This window comes from Pongo abelii, chromosome 5, assembly GCF_028885655.2.
Source record: "Pongo abelii isolate AG06213 chromosome 5, NHGRI_mPonAbe1-v2.0_pri, whole genome shotgun sequence".
In the NCBI taxonomy this organism is placed as follows: Eukaryota; Metazoa; Chordata; class Mammalia; order Primates; family Hominidae; genus Pongo; species Pongo abelii.
Window position 1 is genome coordinate 145,991,351 of NC_071990.2, and position 26,552 is coordinate 146,017,902.

General features: G+C 37.1%; 1 protein-coding gene across 8 annotated transcripts in view; it reads left to right on the top strand.

Moving 5' to 3' along the window:
• UTRN (utrophin) overlaps nucleotides 1–26,552 on the top strand; it is a 573,989-nt gene that overhangs the window by 143,925 nt on the left and 403,512 nt on the right. For all 8 annotated transcript variants that reach the window (XM_063724628.1, NM_001372253.1, XM_024247835.3 and 5 more), the window contains 12 exon segments: nucleotides 587–702; nucleotides 1,390–1,550; nucleotides 6,057–6,260; nucleotides 8,193–8,374; nucleotides 9,373–9,523; nucleotides 11,000–11,119; nucleotides 14,934–15,035; nucleotides 17,834–17,941; nucleotides 18,225–18,404; nucleotides 19,230–19,399; nucleotides 21,988–22,111; nucleotides 25,737–25,824. In XM_063724628.1, the coding sequence (XP_063580698.1) occupies nucleotides 587–702; nucleotides 1,390–1,550; nucleotides 6,057–6,260; nucleotides 8,193–8,374; nucleotides 9,373–9,523; nucleotides 11,000–11,119; nucleotides 14,934–15,035; nucleotides 17,834–17,941; nucleotides 18,225–18,404; nucleotides 19,230–19,399; nucleotides 21,988–22,111; nucleotides 25,737–25,824 (1,706 nt within the window).

Sequence of the window (26,552 nt, forward strand, 5' to 3'; positions counted from 1 at the left end):
AGTCCTAGACAATATAGTAGCATGGAAGCGGGGGATTGGAGGGAAACTCTTCCAAGGCTTTTGTTTTAGGAATATCCTGAGGACAGATTAGAGCTGGATTTTGTGTTCTGCTAATCTTGATCTTTTAATTGAAGAATTTAGTCCATTAAGATTGATTATGATGATTTATATATTTAGGTTCATTTTTACCACATAGTGTGAGCTGCTCATTTTTCTTATTTTTTCTATGTTTTTTTTTTTTTTTTTAACCTTCTTATCTCTTTTTGTATTGGTAGGTTTCCCCTTACCGCCTTTTCTTCTTCTACTCTTTGGGAACATTATATACCACTTCTAGTCTTAATGGTTACCACAGAAAATAGCAGTCCTATTTAGCTAATACAAGATCCTTGGAAAGTATTATCTGTTATTTTCATATTTGTGAATTAATTTCAAGTATGTATTTGACAAGCCTTCGGGATATAAAAATAAACTCAAAAAAACCTCACAAATAAAAATAATCTAAAACTAAAATGTATTAGATTATAACAATGCCTACTTTGTTTCCACATATTTCATCTTCATTGCATTTTATTTGCATGGTTTTCAGACCTGATCTCTTCAGCTGGGATAAAGTTGTCAAAATGTCACCAATTGAGAGACTTGAACATGCCTTCAGCAAGGCTCAAACTTATTTGGGAATTGAAAAGCTGTTAGATCCTGAAGGTATTGTTCAGTATTTAATTTCAACCTTGATTTTGCTTTACAATTTTGCATTCTTGAAAAGCAGTGTTTCTTTGTCCTTTTTAAAATGAATTATGAGACTTGAAGAACCTTTTCCTTTTTGGAGTATAGGTGCAAGTCATTTTATTACTGACAGTTATTAATACTTTTGTACTTAGCAATTTGTAGGATCTTTTAGGTAGAAATTTAACTACAGCACTGGACAATAGTTAATCTAAATTAAGTAAGAGTTAAAGTTTTAAGAAAATGTAATTATTAGATAAATTCAGTATCTGGTTAGTCCATTAAAATGCATTTTTATGTGAGCTTCTTGCATGTGATGTAAAGACTTTAGTTATAAATGTTGCAGGATTGAATTCTAGACTTATTTTCATAGTATGAATAAAGTCTGTATCTTTATCTTAAATGGTAACATATGGTAGCTTATCTTTGACCATTTTGGGGAGGCTTTTAGGGAAGACTTTAAAAAATGAGATACTGAACAAAAATAAGTAATCCCTTTTGCCTTTGTCTCATATATTATGAAGTGGCAATTTACTGGTATTGCAAAGATTATATATTAGGTATTGTTTATGGGTACTAAGGAGAGTTATTTTATATCTGATATTGAGCAATTCACATATTTTGGACACCTGATTTAAGCTGGTTCTTATGTTCTTCCACTTTTAGATGTTGCCGTTCAGCTTCCTGACAAGAAATCCATAATTATGTATTTAACATCTTTGTTTGAGGTGCTACCTCAGCAAGTCACCATAGATGCCATCCGTGAGGTAGAGACGCTCCCAAGGAAATATAAAAAAGAATGTGAAGAAGAGGCAATTAATATACAGGTACAGGTAACATTTTATTAAGGTGTTTGGCTTGCCATATTTGTTTTCTCCTAGGTACTAGATAACACTTTCAGAGGGTTTTTTTCTTGACTGAGAACATCTTGGTTTCTCAGCTTATATTTGCATAAGAAGTTCAGCTTAGCAGTTAGCATTCTGTCCACGCGTGTAATAGAAAACCATAACTCAATGGACTTTATTAAGAAGGAAAATACCTTATTTCACCCAGTAAAACTGGGCTGTTGATCATGCTGCTGCATGACATGCTGAGAATCTATGTTTTCACATCATCTGATTACTAGCTTTTATTTCTGTCATGTGCTAAAGATGGTTTTTCTCATATCAGCCTAGTTTTTTTTCTAAGTAGTAATTGTCTTTCTTTTTTTGCCGTTGAAAAAAGATTTTTTTTCCATTATGTATCTCACAAGGGCTATCAAAATGTAAGCCTTATTTTCCCTTTTCTTTAGGAGGAGTAATGTATGGTAAACTACTTGGTGAGCTTTTCATGAAGGGATTATGATGATTTCATTCATCAGGATGTAAATGAAGTTTTAAAGAGAGAAATAAAATCATAATTTATTTTCTTCCTTAGTTATACTGTTTGAATCAATCCATATTTAATGTCATTCTGTTTTAGTCTAACCAGTCCTTATAATTCATAAGATGAGAACATCTTAAGAGTTGGACCTGAGAAGTCACTTGGTTCAACATTCTAGTGACCAAGCAACCAACATATACATGTAGATTTCAAAATTATAAGAACTACATTTCAGAGAGAAAGACAGCTTGGGCTCTGGACCTTAAATTCATCCTGCTGCTACTTGTTTTGGGTTGTTCCTTAAACTTTCAATCACAGTTTTGTCTGCAAAATGTGGTTAAAACCACCAACTTCATAAAGATAATGAATTCAAAGTATCTAAAATAACATTAATAAACACTCAACAAGCAACAGCTATCATTATTATCATTTTTCTTCTTGATTTGTTTTGGCATTCTCATTTAACAGATTTCTTTAAAAAATATTATTTAATTCCCGTATTATGATACTAGTCTTGAATTGACATAGCATCTTTTTTTTCCTTCCTCTGAGATTCAGAGAATTTACTTATTATTTTAAATTTTCTTTGGGTAATATGTACCAATCCTTTTATTTCCCCCATTTCAAAAATAGTGTGATTTATAGAAAAAGAAAAAAATTTACTGAAAAGAAAGGATTGAGAAATGAGGCCTGATTGTGAACCTATGGCTCTCTTTTGTAGTGAATATCAAATGATGCTGAGGAAAATTCCTAACTTACTATAATTGAAAAAAATGCTAGGAAGTATTTGCCTCTAAAAGTATAGTTATTATTCTACATTAATGATGTACCTTTTTAGTTGGCTCAGATGATCTTCTGAGTTTGTTACCGGGTTTTAAATTCATTTGCTTAATGCATTTTGTTAGAAGGGGGAGATATTTTATTTAGTTCTTATAGTTAAGGACCTTCTCTCTTAAAAAGGAAGGAGACTTCATTTACTTTTCATGATGTGTAGATAAAATAATCACTTCTGTTTAGGGCTCAGGGTGGCATGATAAGAACTTCAGAAAACATTTGCTATTTGATTAAGTGCAAGTGTATTAACACTAACCTCTTCATTTGCAAGCTTTCATTAGTGTCTTAGAGGCTGAATTACGTTAATTGAAAACTAAAATGTGATCAAGTTTTAATCTTCTCTCTGACATAGCTTGCCATCCGCTACTCTCCTAATAGCCAGACTTCTTCTGCCCTGTTCTTTCTACAAACATACGCTGGTGGTCAGTGAATAATTCCTGCATTTCTCTTTAAATATCCGTCAGTTGAAAGTTTCCTCATGTGTTTGAATTAATACCGTCTGAACATTTGTGTTTAGATAGTGCCTTCCTTCTCCACCTCATGGATGCTGGTGCCTATCTCAGTGACCTTTGGCTGGTCACTAACTTTCCTGGTTCTTAGATATTCTCATTATAGTATACAGGTTTGGAGCTGAATGATCTCCAGGGGTTATTTTAGCTCTACAGTTTTAGGATTTTTTGTCCATAACTTAACTCATTTTTCTTTCTCTGTCTTTGGCACCATCTGTCTTTTAATTATCCACTGTTTCGACTCTGTGCTGATTGGTTCATTTCTTAACTCATATATTCAGTTTCCTGGATTCTTCAAGCCTTCCTCCAAAATATCTTTTGTGTGTGTTTTCATTTTATTGCAGCCTTCATACTCATTTTTATTTTATTTTATTTTATTAGTATTATACTTTAAGTTTTAGGGTACATGTGTGCAGGTTTGTTACATGTGTATACATGTGCCACGGTGGTGTGCTGCACCCATTAACTCATCATTTAGCATTAGGTGTATCTCCTAATGCTATTTAAAGACTTCATTTTCTCCTATAGTTTACAAGCTGTAGCCTACCTCTGCTACTCTGCCCTGCAGTTAGAGTGGACTTTTTCCACTTTTTCCCCAAGATTCTTGTTCATGCAGTTTCCCCTCTGTTAAATGCTTCTGCACCCACTATTATATGGCAGCCTGCACATTTTTCCTCAGTTTAAATGGAGCCTTTTCAGAGAAGTCTTTTCTGATTAATCTATCAAAATACAACTCTCTGTCTCTCTCTCTCTTTCTGTCACTCTATCTTGATTTCTTACTATCACAGTATTTTTGTAAACTGTGTTAAGAATTTTAAATTGTATCTTAAGAGCATTGGGAAAGGCAGTGAAAGGTTTTCAGCAGGTACGTGTTAGGATGGGATTACATTTTTGAAAGATCATTCTGGCTGCTGTGTGAGAAATGGACTGTGGATTGTGAAGGTGAGAGTGTTGGGTGGGGGAAAACAGGAAAGTAAAGACACTTGTCAGCAGGTATTCCAGTTCAGAAAATGGATGTATGTGGTTGTGGAAATGGAAAGGTCTGGATGGATTTGAGATAAGTTTTGAAGGAAGGTCAGAATTACTTACGTATTAAATGTGGAAGATAAAGGAGAGAGAAGCCGGGGCTGGCTCCCAGGTTTGTAGCTGGAGTACCTAGTTGCAGGGAGGAGCCATCTACTGAGATGGAGAAGCCTGAGGAGGAACAAGCTTTGGAAGAAAGTGAAGGTTTTGAATATGGACATGGTTTAATATGCCTAGGAGGCGCTGAAGTGGAGATGTGAAAATAGTGGGATATGAGAGTTTGGAATCGACTCCTAGGTGGTTCTAGATGGTTCTTTAAATCCAGTAGGAGTAGATGAGATTACTCAGACACAGTATACAGTGGGGAGAAAAAAGAGCCTAGAACTTAATTTTGAGGAGATTCATTACTTATGAGTCAGCAGCTGCTGTTGAACCAGCAGGAAACCAGGGCAGCGTCACAGAAGCAGGGAAAGAAGCTTCTGAAAGCTCAAGCTGCTCAGCCTTGAGGAGTGCTACCGAGGGCTGAAGCAAGGAACGTGGGTGGCCAGCTCTCCAGGATTATTTGGGGCAGTTCTGGTTTAGATTTGTCGTTCGAGCACAGTTATCATCAAAAATACTCTAGTTTGTTGGTTAATTATATGGTCACCCTGAAGATGATGCTAGAAAGGTCCGTTTGGCAATGGGAAGGTTATTGATGACATTGATAAAATCCTTTTCAGTTGAGTCATGGGGCAAATAGCAAGTTGAAGTTAAAGGGAATGTTAACAAACCGTAGCTGTTAAATACTTGAGCATTTTTTGTATTGTTCTCTATACATTTCTGTACGTTTGAAATATTCTACTTAAAAATTATGCATGAGAGTTGATAAAGTAGAGACAGAATGTAGGAAAGTCTTAAAGAAGTCTTGCTCTGAAAGGGAACAAAAGAACTAGGGAGAGTCAATTTGGTTATAAGCTCTTAAAGTATATATGGAAATACTCAGTTATTTAGAAGGAGGTTGAAAGAAATTTATTCCGTGAGCCCTAAAAGGCCATCAGATAAACCAGAGGGCAACTGCCTAAGAAAAATACAATCAGTACAACAGGCTGTGTGGCTGTCTTTTAGTGTCTAAAATGCAATGCTAAAATGCAGTTCAGCAAAAGCAATTTACCTAAGGGTCAAAGCAGAATTCTCACTTTTCTTTTTCTTTAAATTACAGAAAAGGCCTAACATGTTCCAACTCCTCTACGAAACTTTCCTGACTGTTTTAGCCTTTGTTGAACTCAAATATCATGCCTTGTTGGGACCATGGCATTTACTTTTCTAATAGCTGTTTTTCAATTTCTGTTCAGAAGTGATTCATGTGGGTTCTCTGTCCCTAACTATATTAGAATCTCCTTGAGTACAGAATTCATGAGTGCATGCTGCTTTTATACTCTTTGCTACCCTAGCGGACTTACTCAATGCTTCTGACTCATTCATGGCAGTGCCCATTTGGCTCCTGAGAATTGGATTAGTGCCTAAGACAGAGTGGTGTGTACTTTGGGTTCGCCATGCAGTGTGAGTTTGCTGAACACCTCTTGCTTTCATGATAAGTGTGGGTTTTTCTTGGCTTTGTTTTTACAGAGTACAGCGCCCGAGGAGGAGCATGAGAGTCCCCGAGCTGAAACCCCCAGCACTGTCACTGAGGTTGACATGGATCTGGACAGCTATCAGATAGCGTTGGAGGAAGTGCTGACCTGGTTGCTTTCTGCCGAGGACACTTTCCAGGAGCAGGATGATATTTCTGATGATGTTGAAGAAGTCAAAGACCAGTTTGCAACCCATGAAGTAAATATCTGTAGTTTCTTAGCAGGCTGTGTCCCCCACGGGACCTGAGCCTTAATCAGGGACTCTACTCTCCTATTTGTTATCTACTGAATTCTGTTCTTTGGAAAGGTCAATGGTTTATTTCAGGAACTGTGATATTTAAATAGTGCTTTGTCACAAAATTGGTATGGGTGATTAAACTGTGCCTCAGAATTAGATTTTAGATTTTAGTCTCCTTGTGTGTTTTGGAGAGCCACTGATGAAAATCATTGCATAGTACTGCTCAGTTCTGAAGTGCATTGTTATATTTCAAAAGCAAAGGAGTGAACCAATACACCAAATCTTTAAGATTTGAGTGTTCCCTAGGAAATGATTATTCTTTTTAATTGCATGATTAAACAAATGTAATACCCGGGGTTCCTGTATTTTTTATGTCATAAAAGTTTCCTGCTCCTTTGAGGACATACTATATTGCAGTATAGTGAATTTCACTATATGGAGATTTCTTTTGGTTAAATTTTTCTTTTGTATAGTTATGTTAATTGACAGATCTTATTTGTTGTTTTGGATAGAAAATAATATAAGTGGTAATATTTCTTAAACAGTTCCTCTTGGGTGAGTATGGTATTTTATTTTATTTTATGTGTATATTTATGTATATATAAAATAAATACATATTTATATATAAATATATATAAAATAAATACATATATAAAAATATATAAAATAAATATATATAAATATATATAAAATAAATATATATTTATATATAAATATATATAAAATAAATACATATATAAAAATATATAAAATAAATATATATATAAATATATATAAAATAAATATATATTTATATATAAATATATATAAAATAAATATATATTTAATATATATAATAAATATATATAATAAATATATATAAATATATAATAAATATATATAATAAATATATAATAAATATATATAAATATATAATAAATATATATATAAATATATAATAAATATATAAATATATAATAAATATATATATAAATATATAATAAATATATATTTATATATAAATATATAATAAATATATATAAAATAAATATATATTATATAAATATATAAATAAAAATAAAAATATATTTATAAATATATATAAATAAAAATAAATATATATTATATATAAATATATATAAATAAAAATAAATATATATTATATATAAATATATATAAATAAAAAAATATATATATATTATATATAAATAAAATATATAAATACATAAATATATAAATAAAATATATACGTACATAAATATATATAAATTATATATATATATATATATATATATGTATATAAAATTTTTTTTGTTTAACAGAGTCTTACTCTGTCACCCAGGCTGGAGTGCAGTGGTGTGATCTCGGCTCACTGCAACTTCTACCTTCTGGCTTCAAGCGATTCTCGTGCCTCAGCCTCCCAAGTAGCTGGGACAGCAAACATGTGCCACCATGCCTGGCTAATTTTTTGTATTTTTAGTTAGAGATGGGGTTTCACCCTGTTGTCTAGGCTGGTCTTGAACTCCTGACCTAGGTGATCCACCTGCCTCAGCCTCCCAAAGTGCTGGGATTATAGGTGTGAGCCACCACACCCAGCCTTTTATTTTATTTATTTAGAATTCCATGTTCATGATCTATGAGTAGCATAGTCAGCATTTACTTTAAAATAGCTGGTATTATCAGATGCAACATTGCTTGCTTTGAGCTTTTTCTCTTTTAACTTATGACAGGTGTTTATTCCTATTTTCAGAGATTAAAAAATGGGGTCAATGTCTATTTTATTTGCGCTCTACTAGGCTACCTTTTTCTGCATCACTGACATTTAGGTTAGGCATTAGCAATTTGTTCAGTTTTCCTTTTTTTTTTTTTTTTTGCACTGAGTAGCTCACAAATTATAACAATGTCCCTTTCTAGGCTTTTATGATGGAACTGACTGCACACCAGAGCAGTGTCGGCAGCGTCCTGCAGGCAGGCAACCAACTGATAACACAAGGAACTCTGTCAGACGAAGAGGAATTTGAGATTCAGGAACAGATGACCCTGCTGAATGCTAGATGGGAGGCTCTTAGGGTGGAGAGTATGGACAGACAGTCCCGGTGAGTGGAAAGCCAAGAAATGCACTGAATTCCACAGGCTACTTTGCACAGTTGAGCTCTAGTAGATGTCTGCATGTCTGTGAAAGCAAGATGATTACAGAACTTGCCTTGGAAAAGTAAGACTCTTTTCTATGGGTAATATTGCTGGAATTCTGCATGATCTTTGTTTCCCCTTTGATGTGTTAGCCATACCAAAAGGTAAAAGTTGAAATACAGAATTTAACAAAAAGGAAAAAGAGGATAGGCGTGGTGGCTCATGCCTGTAATCCCAGCACTTGGGAGGCCGACGTGGGTGGATCACTTGAGGCCAGGAGTTTGAGACCAGCCTGGGTGACATGGTGAAACTCTGTCTCTACTAAAAATACAAAAATTAGCTGGGCGTGGTGGGCCACGCCTGTAATCCTAGCTATTTGGGAGGTTGAGGTATGAGGATTGCTTGAACTCAGGAGACGGAGATTGCAGTGAACTGAGATTCAGCCACTGCACTCCAGCCTTGGTAACAAAGTGAGACTGTCTCCAAAAAAAGGAAAAGACATTTCATATGGGCAGTTACTTATTTGCAGTATTAAAATTAGCTAAACATTAACTTGGTGTGAAGACAGGACTATGTAGTATTGATCTACTTTTCCATTTTGTGACTTTTATTTTAAAGCTTTCTCATGGTTTATTTTATTTCATGTATTGTGTCTTAAGGAGCAAACTGCATTCATTGCCACTTCCACCTATTTAATAAGCAGGAATTCCTGATTGAAGAAACAATGATTCTGATATGAATACAGGGCGCTGCTATTTGCATTCTTTGTCTGCATTTAATGAACTCCATTTAGGAAAAAATAAAAGTTTACTTTCCTGGCTTCTGTATTTAAAGACTAAATGCTACCTTGAGTGTTTAGACAAGGGTGTCTTCCCTTGCCCTGTATCTCTGGTGCCCAGAATGTATATTTGACTTTGCAAAGGGAAAAGGCTTGTAGGAATAATGCTGTGCTCCCCACGGACAGGCTGCACGACGTGCTGATGGAACTGCAGAAGAAACAACTGCAGCAGCTCTCCGCCTGGTTAACACTCACAGAGGAGCGCATTCAGAAGATGGAAACTTGCCCCCTGGACGATGACGTAAAATCTCTACAAAAGCTGCTAGAAGAACATAAAGTAAATCTGTCTCATATTTCTTTGATACCTTATCAAATATGAAAGAGCAGCACTTAGCATCTCAGAGGCTGATGACGTCTATCGTTAACATGAAGTTGGGGCACTTCTTCAGTGTTCTCTTCATTTAGCAGCTCACAGGGTGGAATTGATGGGGATGAGACTTTTCTGAGCCAGGGATAAAAGGGCAGGGTAAAATTTTATATGTGATGTGCAGTTTTCTTATGAAAGTACATAGCTTTCATACAACTGGAGAAGGGTTCTTTTGACCCTGTAAGTGGCTAAGAACCCTAGCATGTTGGCGTTCATGCGGTGTGTAGGTGAACAGCAAATTCTGAGAGGTGTCTGTACCTAAACCTTTAAGGAGAGCTGTTTCTTCATCTCTGATCCAGGAAAGCATCAGGCATTAAGTGAGGAACCAAAATTGGGTGGGCAATTTAATTTGGTCACAAGTTTAGGAGATGAACTTTTCATACTCAAGATAAGGATAGAATAAAATACGCTCTCTGTAAATTGAAGACTTTTTTTGATCAGTGAAACATTGAGGTAACTGATATGTAAACCTTTAGGGGTACATTAAACACAACTCTGAGAAGCATTTGAGAACACTATTGATAGTGTTTCAATAAATTTTCTTTTTTTTTTGAGATGGAGTCTCGCTCTGTCACCCAGGCTGGAGTGCAATGGCAAAATCTCAGCTCACTGCAACCTCTGCCTCCTGGGTTCAAGCGATTCTCCCACCTAAGCCTCCCAGGTAGCTGGGACTACAGCATGTGCCACCACGCCCAGCTAATTTTTTGTATTTTTAGTAAAGTTGAGGTTTCACTGTGTTGGCCAGGCTGGTCTTGAGCTCCTGACCTCAAGTGATCCACCTGCCTTGGGTTCCCAAAGTTCTGGGATTACAGGTGTGAGCCACCACGCCCAGCCTATAAATTTTTTATACACATGTATCCAATGACTATGCTCTTCCCATGGAAAAGGTGAGAGAATCTAAGGTGTCCATACTTCCTTAACTGCTTTGTTGGGTAGCTAATCAGAGTAACTTTTGACTGTCATGTAGTGCTCTACTTATCTCTTTATACTGTCCTACACTAGATAAAATGATCTCTGACTTGGTATATTTAAGCTCTGGACTTTTTTTGCTTTACCACTTCTACATTTTTGTCTTAATTCCTAGTATGGACACTCAACTCCTTTATGCTGTAAATTCTGAGGGAGGGCCAGAACTTGAATAAAAGTGGTAATATCTCCATTTGCAGTCTGTTATAACACTGCATCCTCAAACTGCCTTTGTTGATAATGGAATGTAAAGATGTATAATAGGATTAGTTTCATTAGTAGAACACTTAGGGTAATGATTGGAAATTTAAATATGATGCCTCATTAACTGTCCTTAATTACTATTGACAACTGAGTGCATTTTAAATAGGTAAATGTGAAAGAGTAGAAATAATGGTTTATCTTAATTTTTTTCTCTAGAGTTTGCAAAGTGATCTTGAGGCTGAACAGGTGAAAGTAAATTCACTAACTCACATGGTGGTCATTGTTGATGAAAACAGTGGTGAGAGTGCTACAGCTATCCTAGAAGACCAGTTACAGGTAAGGCTGCTGTAAAGTTGGATAATCCTGAGGGACCTGTGGTCTGAGACACAATTACTTAGTGCCCTTGTTCTTCATGTCCTTTCTCATTCTTTGTCCAGAAGGGTAGAAAAACCTCCCTTTGGTTATACTTCCCAGTTGGGGTTCTACAGTGTGTGGGCTACAGGAGTACTCAGGTATTGATTCTTTACTTCAGCTCTTGGGGTGAATGGGTGGGGTTGGTTGCAGTCCCCAGCTTCCTTGTGCATAATGACAAGATTTGGAAGCACAGTGTATTAGTCCATTTTCATGCTGCTGATAAAGACATACCTGAGACTGGGAAGAAAAAGAGGTTTAAGGGACTTACAGTTCCATGTGGCTGGGGAGACCTCACAATCATGGTGGAAGGGAAGGAGGAGCAAGTCACATTTTACATGGATGGTGGCAGGCAAAGAGAGAGAGCTTGTGCAGGGAAACTCCCTTTTTTAAAACCATCTCAGATCTGGTGAGACTCACTCACTATCACAAGAACAGCAAGAGAAAGACGTGCCCCCATGAATCAATTACCTTCCACTGGGTTCCTCACTTGAAATGTGTGAATTGTGGGAGTTACAATTCAAGATGAGACTTGGATGGGGACACAAGCAAACCATATCATTCCGCCCCTGGCCCCTCCCAAATCTTATGTCCTCACATCTCACAACCAATCATGCTTTCCCAACAGCACCCCCAAAGTCTTAACTCATTTCAGCATTAACTCGAAAGTCCATAGTCCAAAGTCTCATCTGAGACAAGGCAAGTCCCTTCTGCCTATGAACCTGCAAAGTCAAAAGCACGTTAGTTACTTCCTGGATACAATGGGGGTACAGGCAAAGAGTAAATACATCTGTTCAAAATGGGAGAAATTGGCCAAAACAAAAGGGCTACAGTCGCCATTTAAGTATGAAATCCGGTGGGGCAGTCAAATCTTAAAGCTCCAAAATGATCTCCTTTGACTTCATGTTTCACATCCAGGTCACGCCTATGCAAGAGGTAGGTTCCCATGGTCTTGTGCAGCACTGCCTCTGTGGCTTTGCAGGAAATAGCACCCTCCTGGCTACTTTCATGGGTTGGTGTTGAGTGTCTGTGGCTTTTCCAGGTGCACGGTGCAAGCTGTCAGTGGATCTACCACCCTGGGGTCTGGAGGACAGTGGCCCTCTTCTCAAAGCTCCACTAGGTGGTGCCACAGTAGGGACTCCGTTTGGGCCACATTTCCCTTCTGCACTGCCCTAGCAGAAGTTCTCCATGAGAGCCCCACCCCTGCAGCAAACTTCCGCCTGGACATTCACGTGTTTCCATACATCCTCTGAAATCTAGGTGGATGTTCCCAAACCTCAATTCTTGGCTTCTGTGTACCCACAGGCTCAACACCACATGGAAGCTGCCAAGGCTTGTGGCTTGCACCTTCTGAAGCCATGGCCTGAGCTGTACCTTTGCCCCTTTTAGTCATGGCTGGAGCAGCTGCGATGCAGGGCACCAAGTACCTAGCCACAGGCACAGGGACCCTGAGCCCAACCCACGAAACCATTTTTTCCTCCTAGGCCTCTGGGCTTGTGATGGGAGGGGCTGATGTGAAGACCTCTGACATGCCTGGAGACGTTTTCCCCATTGTCTTGGTGATTAACTTTTGCCTCTTTGTTACTTATGCAAATTTCTGCAGCCAGCTTGAATTTCTCCTCAGAAAATGAGATTTTCTTTTCTATTGCATTGTCAGGCTGCAAATTTCTCAAACTTTTATGATCTGTTTCCTTTATGAAACTGAATGCCTTTAACAGCACCCAAGTCATCTCCTGAATGCTTTGCTGCTTAGAAATTTCTTCCACAGGTACCCTAAATTTTCCCACATTTTTCTGTCTTCTTCTGAGCTCTCCAAATGTTTCCAACCTCTGCCTGTTACCCAGTTCCAAAGTCACTTCTATATTTTCGGGTATCTTTTCAACAGCGCCCCACTCTACTGGTACCAGTTTACTATATTAGTCCATTTTCATGCTGCTGATAAAGACATACCTGAGACTGGGAAGAAAAAGAGGTTTAATGGACTTACAGTTCCACATCGCTGGGGAGGCCTCACAATCATGGCAGAATGGAAGGAGGAACAAGTCACGTCTTACATGCATGGTGGCAGGCAAAGAGAGAGAGCTTGTTCAGGGAAACTCCCTTTTATAAAACCATCAGATCTTGTGAGACTTATTCACTATAATGAGAACAGCATGGGAAAGACCTGCCCCCATGCTTCAATTACCTCCCACCAAGTTCCTCTCAAAAAATGTGGGAATTGTGGTAGTTATAATGCAAGATGAGAGTTGGATGGAGACACAGGCAAACCATATCACACAGGAACTGATCTTATTAAGTGATCCACTGACTTCTTCTCAGAAACACTTGAGGAGCTTGTTAAAATGTAGATTCCTAGGCTCTACCCACTACCTAAATCTAGGTGAGGGAGGGATGCAGTGAATTTGCAATGTAAGAAAAATTATGTGCATAGTAAAGTTTGAGAATTTCACCTAGTAGGATTCAATATCTCAGTGTTTTCAGTAGATTAATATGTGAATTTCAACAACAGTTTTGGAAACCTCCCAAAATTGCTTCTTTTTGCACAAAGGCAATAGTGGATCTTTACAAGTCTTTAACAGATAAATTTATTGGTATTTTATTTGAACAATACTTGGATTTTCTGGTAAGACATTGCCAATTTATTTAAATATGATGCCTCATTAAGTGAGGCAATCCAAACTGTAATTTCATCACGTGAGGTCCTTTTGCTTTTGTAATATTTAAAGTCAGACAGTGGTTCTAAGACTTGTATGTGGTAGTTAGTTATTATAATCTGAGAGCTAAGTATTCATGCCTTGACTATTTAGCAGTAAGGAATCTGAGATTCAGAGAGGTTAAGTAGTCCTCCTGAGATTTAAATAGACAATGAGTTATCATGCTGAGACTGGAAATCTATCTTCTGGCTCTTAAGTTTTCTCCCCCTTTGTACTATGAAAAGCTTATTCTCATATTAAGTATCAAAATAGTATAATATGAATTAAATAATTCTTGTTCACATGTATATAGTACAAAAATAAATTTTAACATTTGTTAATCATTATTTGTAAAATTGCAATAAATTGATTTTGGGAGAAAATAATCATGAAGAGTGATTTTTTATAATTAATAAAATTTATTTAGTATTGCTGATACTAGTAAGATTCTGTTGCTAGTTTATGTAACTTATGGGGAATTTTTTTATGGATCACATAATGTAAACAGAACAAATCGTTTGATTTTCTTATTGTCTCGTAAAAATTCTCTTATTCAAAGCAGTTTTTATAAGTTAAACATTTTTCATAATTTTGATACTACAGATGAAAATTTTCTTGGCATGTAAAAGAGTTAAGGAATATAACAGACATGCTGGTTTTTTTAGCTAAAAATTTGAAAAATTTGAAGCACAAAAAGTAGATATGTTTGTTTTATTTTTTAATAATATGTAGAAATGTCATATTCTCATAAAAACCACAATGAAATAGAAAGAGCAGGTTTGGAGTCAAAGATTCAGAGGATAGAGTTCTAGTTATGTTAGTTTCTAGCTACGTGAAATCATTTGTTCAATTCTATGGAAATTAGTTTTTCTAATTCATACATTTCTAGGCCTAGTCTGTGTTATCTTAAAGCAATTTTTATAAGAATACTTTTTATAAGTTGTTATGCTATAATAAAGAACAATGGAAATCATTAATTTCTTCAAGGATTGTGATAACTCTTTCTTAAGGCTGTGTTGACAAAGGATGGTTTCTCGTTTTTCTAGAAACTTGGTGAGCGCTGGACAGCAGTATGCCGTTGGACTGAAGAACGCTGGAATAGGTTACAAGAAATCAATATATTGTGGCAGGAATTATTGGAAGAACAGGTATGAAACTGTTTTCCATAAGGGGCAAAATAAATGGTGGAAAGTAACCCATCTTTTATTGTGACATTAGAATAAAGTTGCCTTGTTTACTTTTCTTTGAAAGGAAAATATGTAAATAATTATTTTAAAGATCAAATTTCTATACAGTTTATAACTGATCATGAAGCTTATTCACAGAGGTTATGTCATTTGGCTCCATTAATTTGACCTGTTTTCATTACTTGGAATGTTAGTACTTAGATATGCTATTTTCATGATTTGTTTGACATTATAGTTATTAGTGGATTTGTGTTGGGTGATGTATTTGAATTTGTATCAACACAATGCCTAGCATATAATTTGTGCTCAGTAAATAATGAGTAATGAATCCACTCAACACACTGTGAACTTTAATTCCCTAGATTTTTTCTTGATTTTTAACAAGTATTGAAATTAATGAGAAAATATTATTTAGTCACACCTTTGATTTAACACTGGGTTAATTGCATATTTTTTCCACTAAGTGTTATCACAGCAAATGAACCTGTTGTACAAAGCTGCCACCTTAATTTTTCAATAGGACTGGTGGCTCTTTGCCCGTTCTCTGTCTTTCCAGAAAAGCAACCATTGAAACAAAATACAAATAAAACTTTTCTCCCCAAATACCAAACAGTTGTGGTTTAAAAAATAAGTAGATACTGGCCGGGCAGGGTGGCTCATGCCTGTAATCGCAGCACTTTGGGAGGCTGAGGCGGGCGGATCACTTGAAGTCAGGAGTTCGAGACTAGCCAAGCCAACATAGTGAAACCCCGTTTCCACTAAAAATATAAAAATAAGCCAGGCGTGGCGGTGGGTGCCTGTAATCCCAGCTACTCAGGAGGCTGAGGCAGGAGAATCGCTGGAACCCGGGAGGCGGAGGTTGCAGTGAACCGAGATTGTGCCATTGCACTCCAGCCTGGGAGACAAAAGCGAGACTCCCTCTCAAAAAAAAAAGCAAATACTCTATTCCCACATCTCTCAGTGTCCATTTAGATTCTTTTAAATGCATTTCATTTCCATCTATAAGAAGCAACTATATTCTCTTCAGGGGAAAAAACTCAAGTGTATGATGTTTTGTGGCTTACTAAATATGTTGGCAGATAGTTGCAGAATTTGTCCAAATATAAATTGTTAATGACTACTTACCCCTCCCTCAATCTGTGGTCAGATTTTTCTTATTAGGAATCACAAAAGGGACCTGATTCTGATTTCTGAAATGTTTACATTTCGCTTTACAAATATTTACATTTCACTTTATAAATATTTACGTTTATTGTGAACCTTGTAGTTAGGCCAAAAAGTCTCATAGAATAGTTAAAATTTTACTTCAATAATGACAGTAGAAAGGCCGGGTGCAGTGGATCACGCTTGTAATCCCAGCACTTTGGGAGGCCGAGGCGGGCGGATCACTTGAGGTCAGACCAACATGGTGAAACCCGTCTCTACTAAAAATACAAAAAATTAGCCAGGCCTGTGGTGGGCACCTGTAATCCCAGCCACTCGGGAGGCTATGGAGGCAGGAGAATCGCTTGAACCCAGGAGGCAGAGGTTGTAGTGATCTGAGATGGCACCACTGCACTCCAGTCTGGGTGACAGAGTGAGACTCTGTCTCAAAAAATAAAAATAATAGTAATAGTAATAATTGCAGTAGAGAACATCGATTGCTAGAGAAAACCATTGTGTTACTCTTCTATCCAGTAAACTAATTGCAAATTTATTTGATGATAAAAAATAGTTTAAAAATAGAGTACTAGTATTTCAATCACTTGTATCACTTTAGGTTTTAAACTGACCTTTCATCGTGTTCTACAATGATCTGACATTTTAACTATACCTTTTGTGTGTGTGTGTGTAGTATCTACATGTTCTGTCTTATGGCATCATTATTTATGTGCATATCTTACCAGCCTCACTAGACTGAGGACAGTATCCATTGGGGGGTGAAATATAGAAGCAAGGAATAGTTGTTAAATATTTAATTGATAAATAAAATCGCTGAGAAAGAATTGATTCCATTGCAAATACAGAACCAAGTTTTTTTCCTCCCTACTAAATAGAAAAGGGTTTCCGCCCTAAATGCCACATTTTGGGATAAATTATCACAATGTAGCTACAGTTGTTTTCCATCCCTTCTTCAGGATTATCTCTCTACATGATTGAATATCCTCACTTAGAAAACACGCATTGTTGTCCAATGAAGTTTAAAAATCTTTATATGGGCTTTGGGTGCTCTTCAGACTCCCTCCTTTAATCATAATTGCTGTTGAACCTTGAATGTTAGTGTGGATTTCCTACGTGATGCCATGGAAAACACTGGTTTTGGGGTGTGGACCCTAGACCCAGCTCTGCCATTAGCTAGCCAAGCGATCTGGGACATGTAACTTGACTTCTCTTTCCTTCCTTTCTAAAATGAGGGGCTGGGACAAGACAATCTCCGAGCTTTCTTCTGCCTCTAGAAAGTTGCAATGTAATTCCTTTGGAGACTTGCATAGTTGGATTTTCCCTTTTCCCTCCACCTATCTCCTTGAGAATTAGGTTTAATTCCCTAGGTATGAGGCTAATGTCTGATTGTTCTGTTACAAATCTGAGAAGGATAATATTTTAAAGAAAGGTGTCTTTCTGGGTCATCTGTGCCTCAGACTTAAGTGTTTGAAGGCCTTCTTATCCCCATGTAAGGGTGAAGCCTCTAATAAAATAAAAGTTAGAAATTTGGACGCATGATTTAATTGAATTACCAAATGATTCTGCAGATAAAGTTCAACTTTTGTTATTACTTGTAGTGCTTGTTGAAAGCTTGGTTAACCGAAAAGGAAGAGGCTTTAAATAAAGTCCAGACAAGCAACTTCAAAGACCAAAAGGAACTAAGTGTCAGTGTTCGACGTCTGGCTGTAAGTGATGGGGTTGTCAGCATCTGTGTTGTAAGCCTATGATATCTTAATGTTTTATAGCTAATGGTTAATACGATTTAGTGAATGCAGATTACAGCTCATTACCTAGCATTAGACTGCTGCCCTGTAACAATCTGGAACCATGAGTCTTACCTTTTAGCATAGTGAACTGCAAAGCATGTACATTTTACTATAAAATATACATGTTTAAAATTTTTGGCTGGGGAACAGAAAGATAAAGTCCTGTTAAAAAGAGTCATCTAATAAATATCTGAAATACTAGATTTTGAAGGAAGACATGGAAATGAAGCGTCAAACATTGGATCAGCTGAGTGAGATTGGCCAGGATGTGGGACAATTACTTGATAATTCCAAGGCATCTAAGAAGATCAACAGTGACTCAGAGGAACTGACTCAAAGATGGGATTCTTTGGTTCAGAGACTAGAAGATTCCTCCAACCAGGTACTTTTTGATTTGGATCGTATGTTGTGCCATGAAGTGAACATATAAAATTTAAATGTTCAGGTTAGTTTTAATTTGTATGAAATAAAAGAGTAGTAGGCAAACTAAAAAGTTGATTACTTACACCTGATGAAAAATTGACATGTGAAAATCGTTTTCTAAAATAAGTTTTAATAGATTCTCTTAATATCCTGTAATTTAATTCATAGTAACTGATTATACTTAGCCAATAAATAATCTTAACATCTTAAATCTTAAGTAATCTTATTAATCTTAAAAATATTTTAATGAATTAGCCAAACATAAAACATTGGTTTGTAGACAGATATTCTTAGCAGCATTATTTATAATAGCCAAAAAGTGGAACAACTCAAATATCCATACACAGATGAATGGATAAACAAAATGCGGTGTATGCATACAATATTATCTGATAATACAAAAGAACGAAGTATTGACACATGCTACAACATAGATGAACCTTGAAAACACTATGCTAAGTATAAGAAGCCAATCGCAAGATTATATATGCTATGATTCCATTCATAGGAATGTCCACAAGGGGAAAATCCACAGAGATAGAAAGTAAATGCGTGGTTGCCACTGGTGGGAGTGGGGAATGGGGAGTATTGGTTTATGGCTATGGGATTTCTTTTTGGGGTGATAAAATGTTCTGGAGACAGACTGTGAGGATGATTATACAGCTGTGTAAATGTGCTAATAACCATTAAATTGTATATTTCAAAGAAAGAATTTTATAGCATGTGAATTATATCTCAATGAAGCTGTTATAAAAATTGAAATTTTGGATGGCTTTTATTTCAGGTGACTCAGGCTGTAGCAAAGCTGGGGATGTCTCAGATTCCTCAGAAGGACCTTTTGGAGACTGTTCGTGTAAGAGAACAAGCAATTACAAAAAAATCTAAGCAGGAACTGCCTCCTCCTCCTCCCCCAAAGAAGAGACAGATCCATGTGGATATTGAAGCTAAGAAAAAGTGAGAAGAGATAGAGAAATTGTTCAAATCCAATATTGCACATACTATATTTTCTACTTGGTGCCTATTTTGTACTAATCATTAATCATAGGCAAATCTAGACATAATAATAATTATTATTATGAAAAGTTAACTACTGAACCACTCCCTGCCCCTGTCTTCTGAATATTCTCCTTGGCACTAGCTAAGCATCTAAATTTTCTTGGATGATTTTATTTATCCTGTGTTCAATTGGGAGAACTTTGTGATCGAACCTTTCTTTCTTCCTTTCCCGTTATTCTCCTTGGAAGGATGTGATTGTCCATGACTGTCTTTTTATTCTTGACAGTGACCTCCTCAGTCTTTGAAGATAGCTTTTATATCCCAGTTTTTCTTGTCAGAAAGTGCAGGGGATCCTTAACCATTCCTATTAACATGGTTTCCAGACCCTTTTATATCTTCTGTCTGCTCTAGAAACCACTATTAGTTTGCCTTAAAATGGACTACCCCAATAATCGAGGGCCTTAAATTACTGCTTAATGCAGTGCCTAGTTTAGAATATATGCTTAAAAAATGGCGGCTCATTTCCACTTCTCTTCCCCTGGTGCTGCTGTGGTGGTGGTTTTTACCAGCTCCGGGGTACAGTGGGACAGTCATTTCCTAGAATGTAGATACCTGTTCCTGTGACTTGCGATCATTGCATCACTCTTGCCCATATTGAGAGCAGATGCTGACTGAGTCTCCAAGGTCATTGTAAACATGCGATTTTTAGATGGCCGTCTCTTCTCTGAAATATTAAATAGAAAGCTGCTGTTAAGATGACAGGAGGAACATATCCCTGTTTGAGCAATAACTTGACCCCAGATGTTTATCTAGAGCATCACAAAATCCCTCACATATTACAGGGAAAATCTACCTTGATGAAAAGATAAAATATTCATAGTTCACCAGAAACACTTTAAGCAAAGTTTCTCACAAGAATCAGCAGTAACGACTTGTACCACTGCTTAACGTATCGAGAAGCTCTGTGGGGAGGGTACTAGTTAAGAAGATAGACAGTCTTGGTTTGAATCCCAGCCTCACCCTTTGTTAGCTTTGTGACATGGGACAGTTACTGAAAACCTCTGTGAGCGCAGTACCTTCATCTCTAAAGGGGATAATAATAGTGTATACTTCTTAGGGTGCTGGTGAGGATTCCTTGAGTTAATAATAGACATGAAACACTTAGAAAGGGGCAGGGTAGAAGGTCAGCAATCAGTGATCGTGGCTCCTCTTGTTCCTCCTTGCTGTGGTTTTGACCAACCTTCTCAACACCTCTCAAACCTGTCCTTTCGTCTTCCTTCCCACTGTTACTATCTTAGTTGTGACTCCCGTTGCTTCCACAGCCTGTTCTCGGCTCTTGTCTCTCTTTAATGCCTTCTCCTCGGTGAACACTAAAGGATAAATAGAATCATGTCAGTTCCATGCATAGAACTCTCCCTTGGCTCTCAGCTGCCTTTGGGGTAAGTCAAAACTCCTTAATATGTCCTGCAGGGCCTTCCTGTAGCTGGTCCATGTGATTCTTGGCCACATTGTCAATTGTCCCTCCCTTGTGAGTTCAGTACTCATTATTCCAGACACGCCTAACTAATACTTGCAGTTTGCAAAATGTGATCTTCCCTTTCTTTGCTTTCCCTTGGCAAGGGAAACTCCTCAGTGTAATGCTGTTGTTCTCCTCTAGGAAGCCATCCATGCCCCAATTGGATTAGAAGCCACTCCTGTGAATTCCTGGAATTAGCACCTAGCAAATTCTTTTGTTATTGCCTGTTACTTTCCATTGCTTACTAGACTAGAAGCTCCTTGGGAGCTGAGATTTGTATCTGGTTCACTTTCATATCAAGAGCCCAGCCCAATGCCTGACATTTAGTAAGGCTCAATCATTACATATTGAACAAAAGATGTTAACTTTAGTAATATCTGTACTTGTTCTTTGCTGATTATCTAACCAAATCTGGTTTTTATTATCTATAAGCATTTATAAAAATACAAGTGATTCCTTATAAAGGTAAAAATTGTTTTAATATGTAAAGTTTTAAAATTTTTTATTTAAGGCCAGGCATGGTGGGTCATGACTGTAATCACAGCACTTTGGGAGGCCAAGGCGGGCGGATCACGAGGTCAGCCTGGCTAACATGGTGAAACTCTGTCTCTACTAAAAATACAAAAATTAGCTGGGCATGGTGGTGGGCACCTATAATCCTAGCTATTTGGGAGGCTGAGGCAGGAGAATCGTTTGAACCTGGAGGTGGAGGTTGCAGTGAGCCGAGATCGTGCTATTGCACTCGAGCCTCGGCGACAGGGCAAGACTCCATCTCGAAACAACAACAACAACAAATTATTTAATTATTTTCTTCAATTATTTATTAACCCTATAATATTATTACTCTTTTCATACTTTTAGTTGTAAATATATGATCTCATTTTGCATGATTACCCTATTTCTGGGTTGCTGTTTTTGGGGGAGTGATAAAAAAACATATTCCTGATGAGCACTTGAGTTGCTCTTTCTGGAGTCAAGTAAAACAATAGAAGAAAACATGACAAATGGTCACCTCTGAATCTTCAAACAGGTTTGATGCTATAAGTGCAGAGCTGTTGAACTGGATTTTGAAATCGAAAACTGCCATTCAGACCACAGAGATAAAAGAGTATATGAAGATGCAAGACACTTCCGAAATGAAAAAGAAGTTGAAGGTAAAAAACATAAAACACATATATCCTAGTGCATAAAATAGTTCGTCATGCTGGATTTTCTGCTGGCATAAAGACATTATGGAATTCAAAAGCCTCCTGTAAAATAAATGTAGGCAGAAGGTAGCTTTTAGTACATTGTAGTGAATTTTGAATCCATTCATGCTAGCTGTCATCAGATCCCTATTTGGAGGAGGGTTTTTTTTTCCATCTTTGTCAATCATTGAGATGTACAGTGAGGAATACTTCTTCTGGTGATCCAGTTAGTGGTACTACTTTTTAGTCAGTTTAGATCACCCTTAATCTGGTATCTAATAATTTATGACTTTATATTAACATTATTCTGAAGATGTTTTGCCTTCGGAATACAACAAACTATTTTAAATCAAAAAGTGTCTTCAATATATTTTCTTTAGACTTGTACAAAATAAATACAATTTATTTAGCCCTGCCGCTTTCCATGCTTACTTGTGTTTCTGAAGAGTGTGATGGGCGCTTGCAGAGCTTTTTTTGTCCTTGGTGCTTATACGTCTCCTACACATTACTGCATTAACTGTTTGGGCACCTGGTGTAAGTCTGCAATGGTTTTTGTATCAGCAGTAGAGTTTTATTTTAAAGAGTTTGGAGGATATTTTAAAAACAAGATGTGCATAACTATCTAAGGTTTAAGTTGGAAAGTGGTGGGTGAAATGGGAATTGAGATGAGGCTGGGTTTGTTGGTGTCTTCCCTACAATCTAAAAATCCAGAGGGTGAGGTGGTCTGAGCTCGAACTTGCAAGAGGGCTTAGGGCACACCAAGCACAGGGAGCTGTTTTCTTTGTCCATAATGACCCTCCATTAAGCCCACCTTTCTGTGTGGTTGAAATGTCCCCACTCCAGGAGGCTTTCCTTAGCCTCACTAGAAAGAGTTCAGTGATTAATCTTTTGACTTCATGTGGCTTTGGCCATATCTCCGTGAAAGCCCTTCTTGCATTTATGCTGTTGTTTGTTTATATGTCTGCCTGTTTATGTGTCTGCCTGTGCGGGCTTAGAAATTGAAGATAATTTTCCATTGCACCCTTTTTATTCAGCACTTGCTAAAGCTCTTGTGGCTCATGGAAGCGGATTGTGATGATTGTGGGTGGGCAGGGGGAATGGGGAAGTTGGTTGAGCTGGGAGCACCTTTATCAGAGCCTTCTCTGCACAGAGAGTTGGGAAAGCCAGAAGTGGGGCCTATGTTATGTCATTTCATGTGCTTCTCACAGTTCTGAAAGATGGATAGATGATTTTAATGATCACTGACCAATCAATTGTCAAAGACGTTCAGGTGGCAGAAAGTTTAGTAGTAACGGTGATCTTCATGGAACAAGTCCCACAAAATACTGATAAGTTAAAGGCTATCCTGTGATGCAGGAACAACTTTACTGGCAGAAACTGTTACTATATTTGGGGGGATAAAGTATGTAAGGCGTGGTTGGCGTTCCGTTGTGTTTCATTTAATATTTATCTAGAAGTTCATTTATTTTGTTTCAGACAAGTAGTAACAGATGCCAAAGATTTGGAAAAAAATATATAAAACAAAGAAAATGTCAGCATTACTCTAATCCCTTATTTTTCTTGCAAACTGAGGAAAGATTAACTTCTTCTTCTTCTTCTTCTTCCTCCTCCTCCTCTTCTTCTTCTTCTTCTTCTTCCTCTTCTTCTTCTTCTTCTTCTTCTTCCTCTTTCTTCTTCTTTCTTCTTCCTCCTCCTTCTTCCTCCTCCTCCTCGTCCTCGTCCTCCTCCTCCTCCTCCTCGTCCTCGTCCTCGTCCTCCTCCTCCTCCTCCTCCTTCCTCCTCCTCCTCCTTCCTCCTCCTCCTCCTTCCTCCTCCTCCTCCTCCTCCTCCTCCTCCTCATTCCTCCTCCATTATTTTAGTGAAGGAGTATCTTGTTCCAACAGATGAATTACCTGGGTGGAGAATTTGTAGTCTAGTCTCCTGCCATCTTAAGAGGTAGCAAAAAATCAACTTGTTAAAAGCAGATAATTGCCTTTTTCTCCAGTTTGATGATGACTTTTACATTGATCCTTGGTTAGGCAAAAGTAAATGGTGTTTCTTAGAATCTCTTGCTAATATTCCTTGATCTTTGACTATAAGAAGGTTGTTCTACCTAGTCACAATAAACTTTGTGAAAATCAAAGTAGGATAGCTGAATTTATTTGATAGCACTTACATGTAAAGAATTTAGAATTGGGATTCTTCTCTGGATTGTCTGGTTGAAGTAATATGGGTTGCTCAGAAGTTTTGATTGTGTTATGATGGATACTATTTGAATAGTTAATATATAAATATCAGTTGGGGATGGAGGAATGGGAGAAAATTCAAATACTGAGTTGTGTGCACATATACTTGTGTTTGTGTGTGTATACATGATTTTACTTGCTTCATTCTTACTAGTTCTGGAAAGAATTTTGTCTTGGGAATATCAAACTATAGAGATAAAAAAAATAATGAAATTAAGAGCCATTCCTCAAACATAAAGAACAAAATGCGGGCTGGGCTTGCCATGGCTCATGCTCATAATTCCAGCACAAGGCAGGAGGATTGCTTGAGCCTAGGAGTTTTGAGACCAGCCTCGGCACCATAGGGAGAACCCCGTCTCTACAAAAAGTAAAAAAAAAAAAAATTGTGGGGCATGAGCTTGCACTTATAACTCCAGCTACTCGGGAGGCTGAGATGGGAGGATCCCTTGAGCCCAGGAGGTTGAGGCTGCAGTGAGCCATCATTGTGCCACTGCACCCCAGCCTGGGTGACAGAGTGAGAACCTGCCTCAAAGAAAAAAAAAAAAACCAACAAAATACTTTGGTTTGGGTTCTAAAGCATATTTTCTATTTTCATTATTTAAAAATTATGTATGAAATATGATTGTGCTTGAAGTTTACATTAAACCCTAGACTTAATATAATGCAAACAAATAATACTGAGCCTCAAAATATTTCTATCCATTTTTCCTGTTTTCTTTCTTTTGAGATGGGAGTTTTGCTCTGTTGCCCAGGCTGGAGTGCAGTGACGCGATCTCAGCTCACTACAACCTCTGCCTCCCGGGTTCAAGCAATTCTCATGCCTAAGCCTCCCGAGCAGCTGGGATTATAGGAACTTGCCACCACACTTGGCTAATTTTTGTATTTTTAGTAGAGATGGGGTTTCACCATGTTGGCCAGGCTGGTCTCAAACTCCTGACCTCTAGTGATCCACCCCCCTCAGCCTTCCAAAGTGTTGAGATTACAGGTGTGAGCCACCATGCCAAGCCTATCCTTTTTTCTTATTAGTTAATTTTTGTTCAGCAACCTCTGTCATAACACATTCAATTCTTTTGACTCAAACCATTATTTTTATGGTGTGGCATACTCAGGGTATGTATGTGAATAGATATCCTGGATCTAAAACATAATTTTAATTATTTCCTTCTGATAGGACCTTATAATTATCATGTACATTTTTTTTTCTTATAAAAGAAACCAATGCTTTTTAGTTGCTGTGATTATGTTTGAATTTACCTTTTCAGATTTAAAAAGAATGTAGGAGGGACAATAAACGTAAACATTTAAAACAGCAACATTATATTGAGAAGAAAGTTTGCAATATTCTTATATTGAGACTTCATTTGCAGGCATTAGAAAAAGAACAGAGAGAAAGAATCCCCAGAGCAGATGAATTAAACCAAACTGGACAAATCCTTATGGAGCAAATGGGAAAAGGTAAGATCCTTGATTTTTTTTTCCCCATATTTTTCAGATGGTGGCATCGAATAATATTACAGTTTGCCCTATTAAATATTTTGCTTTAATACTCGAATCCTCTTTTGGCTAGATAAATGGTTTTCAAAAATGTTTTTAGGCAGCAGAATCTTTAAAAATGAAATTTTATTCTGAAGCTGATTGTAAAAAAACAGATAAAAGCAAAGTCGTTCTGATTTTGTATGCGGTGGGGGCTGGACACCCTGATTAGCAGAACAGTTAAAACCCACTAGCATAGTATATTTTAAAACTGTATCCTTTGGGTTTATATATTGGGAATTTGTTTTGCAGGTGGTAGCAAAAGAAAACTTTACTTGGCAACATTTGGGAAATGAAGTTACATTAAATTCATTAAGGGTATTTGATTTTTGATAACTTTTAATGCATTATATTTATTTACTACAGTATTGTTATAGTTAAGTTTGATAAGGTGTTACTTTTATATGAAATTTTTAAATGCTCCCAAGACTTTTTTTTTTTTTCACTGTAGCTCCCAGTGACTCAGAATAAGCTAAAGATTAATATTCTTGGTGTGCAGTTTTGCATACGAATCTCTCTTTGTTCTAGAGAAATGTTGAAAGACATTTGTTGCACTCCATGTACGTTGGTCTAATAATGGTAAGCACTTTGGAAGGCTGCTGTAGCTCTCCTTGACACCTGTACAGATACCTATACAGAATTAGGAATAT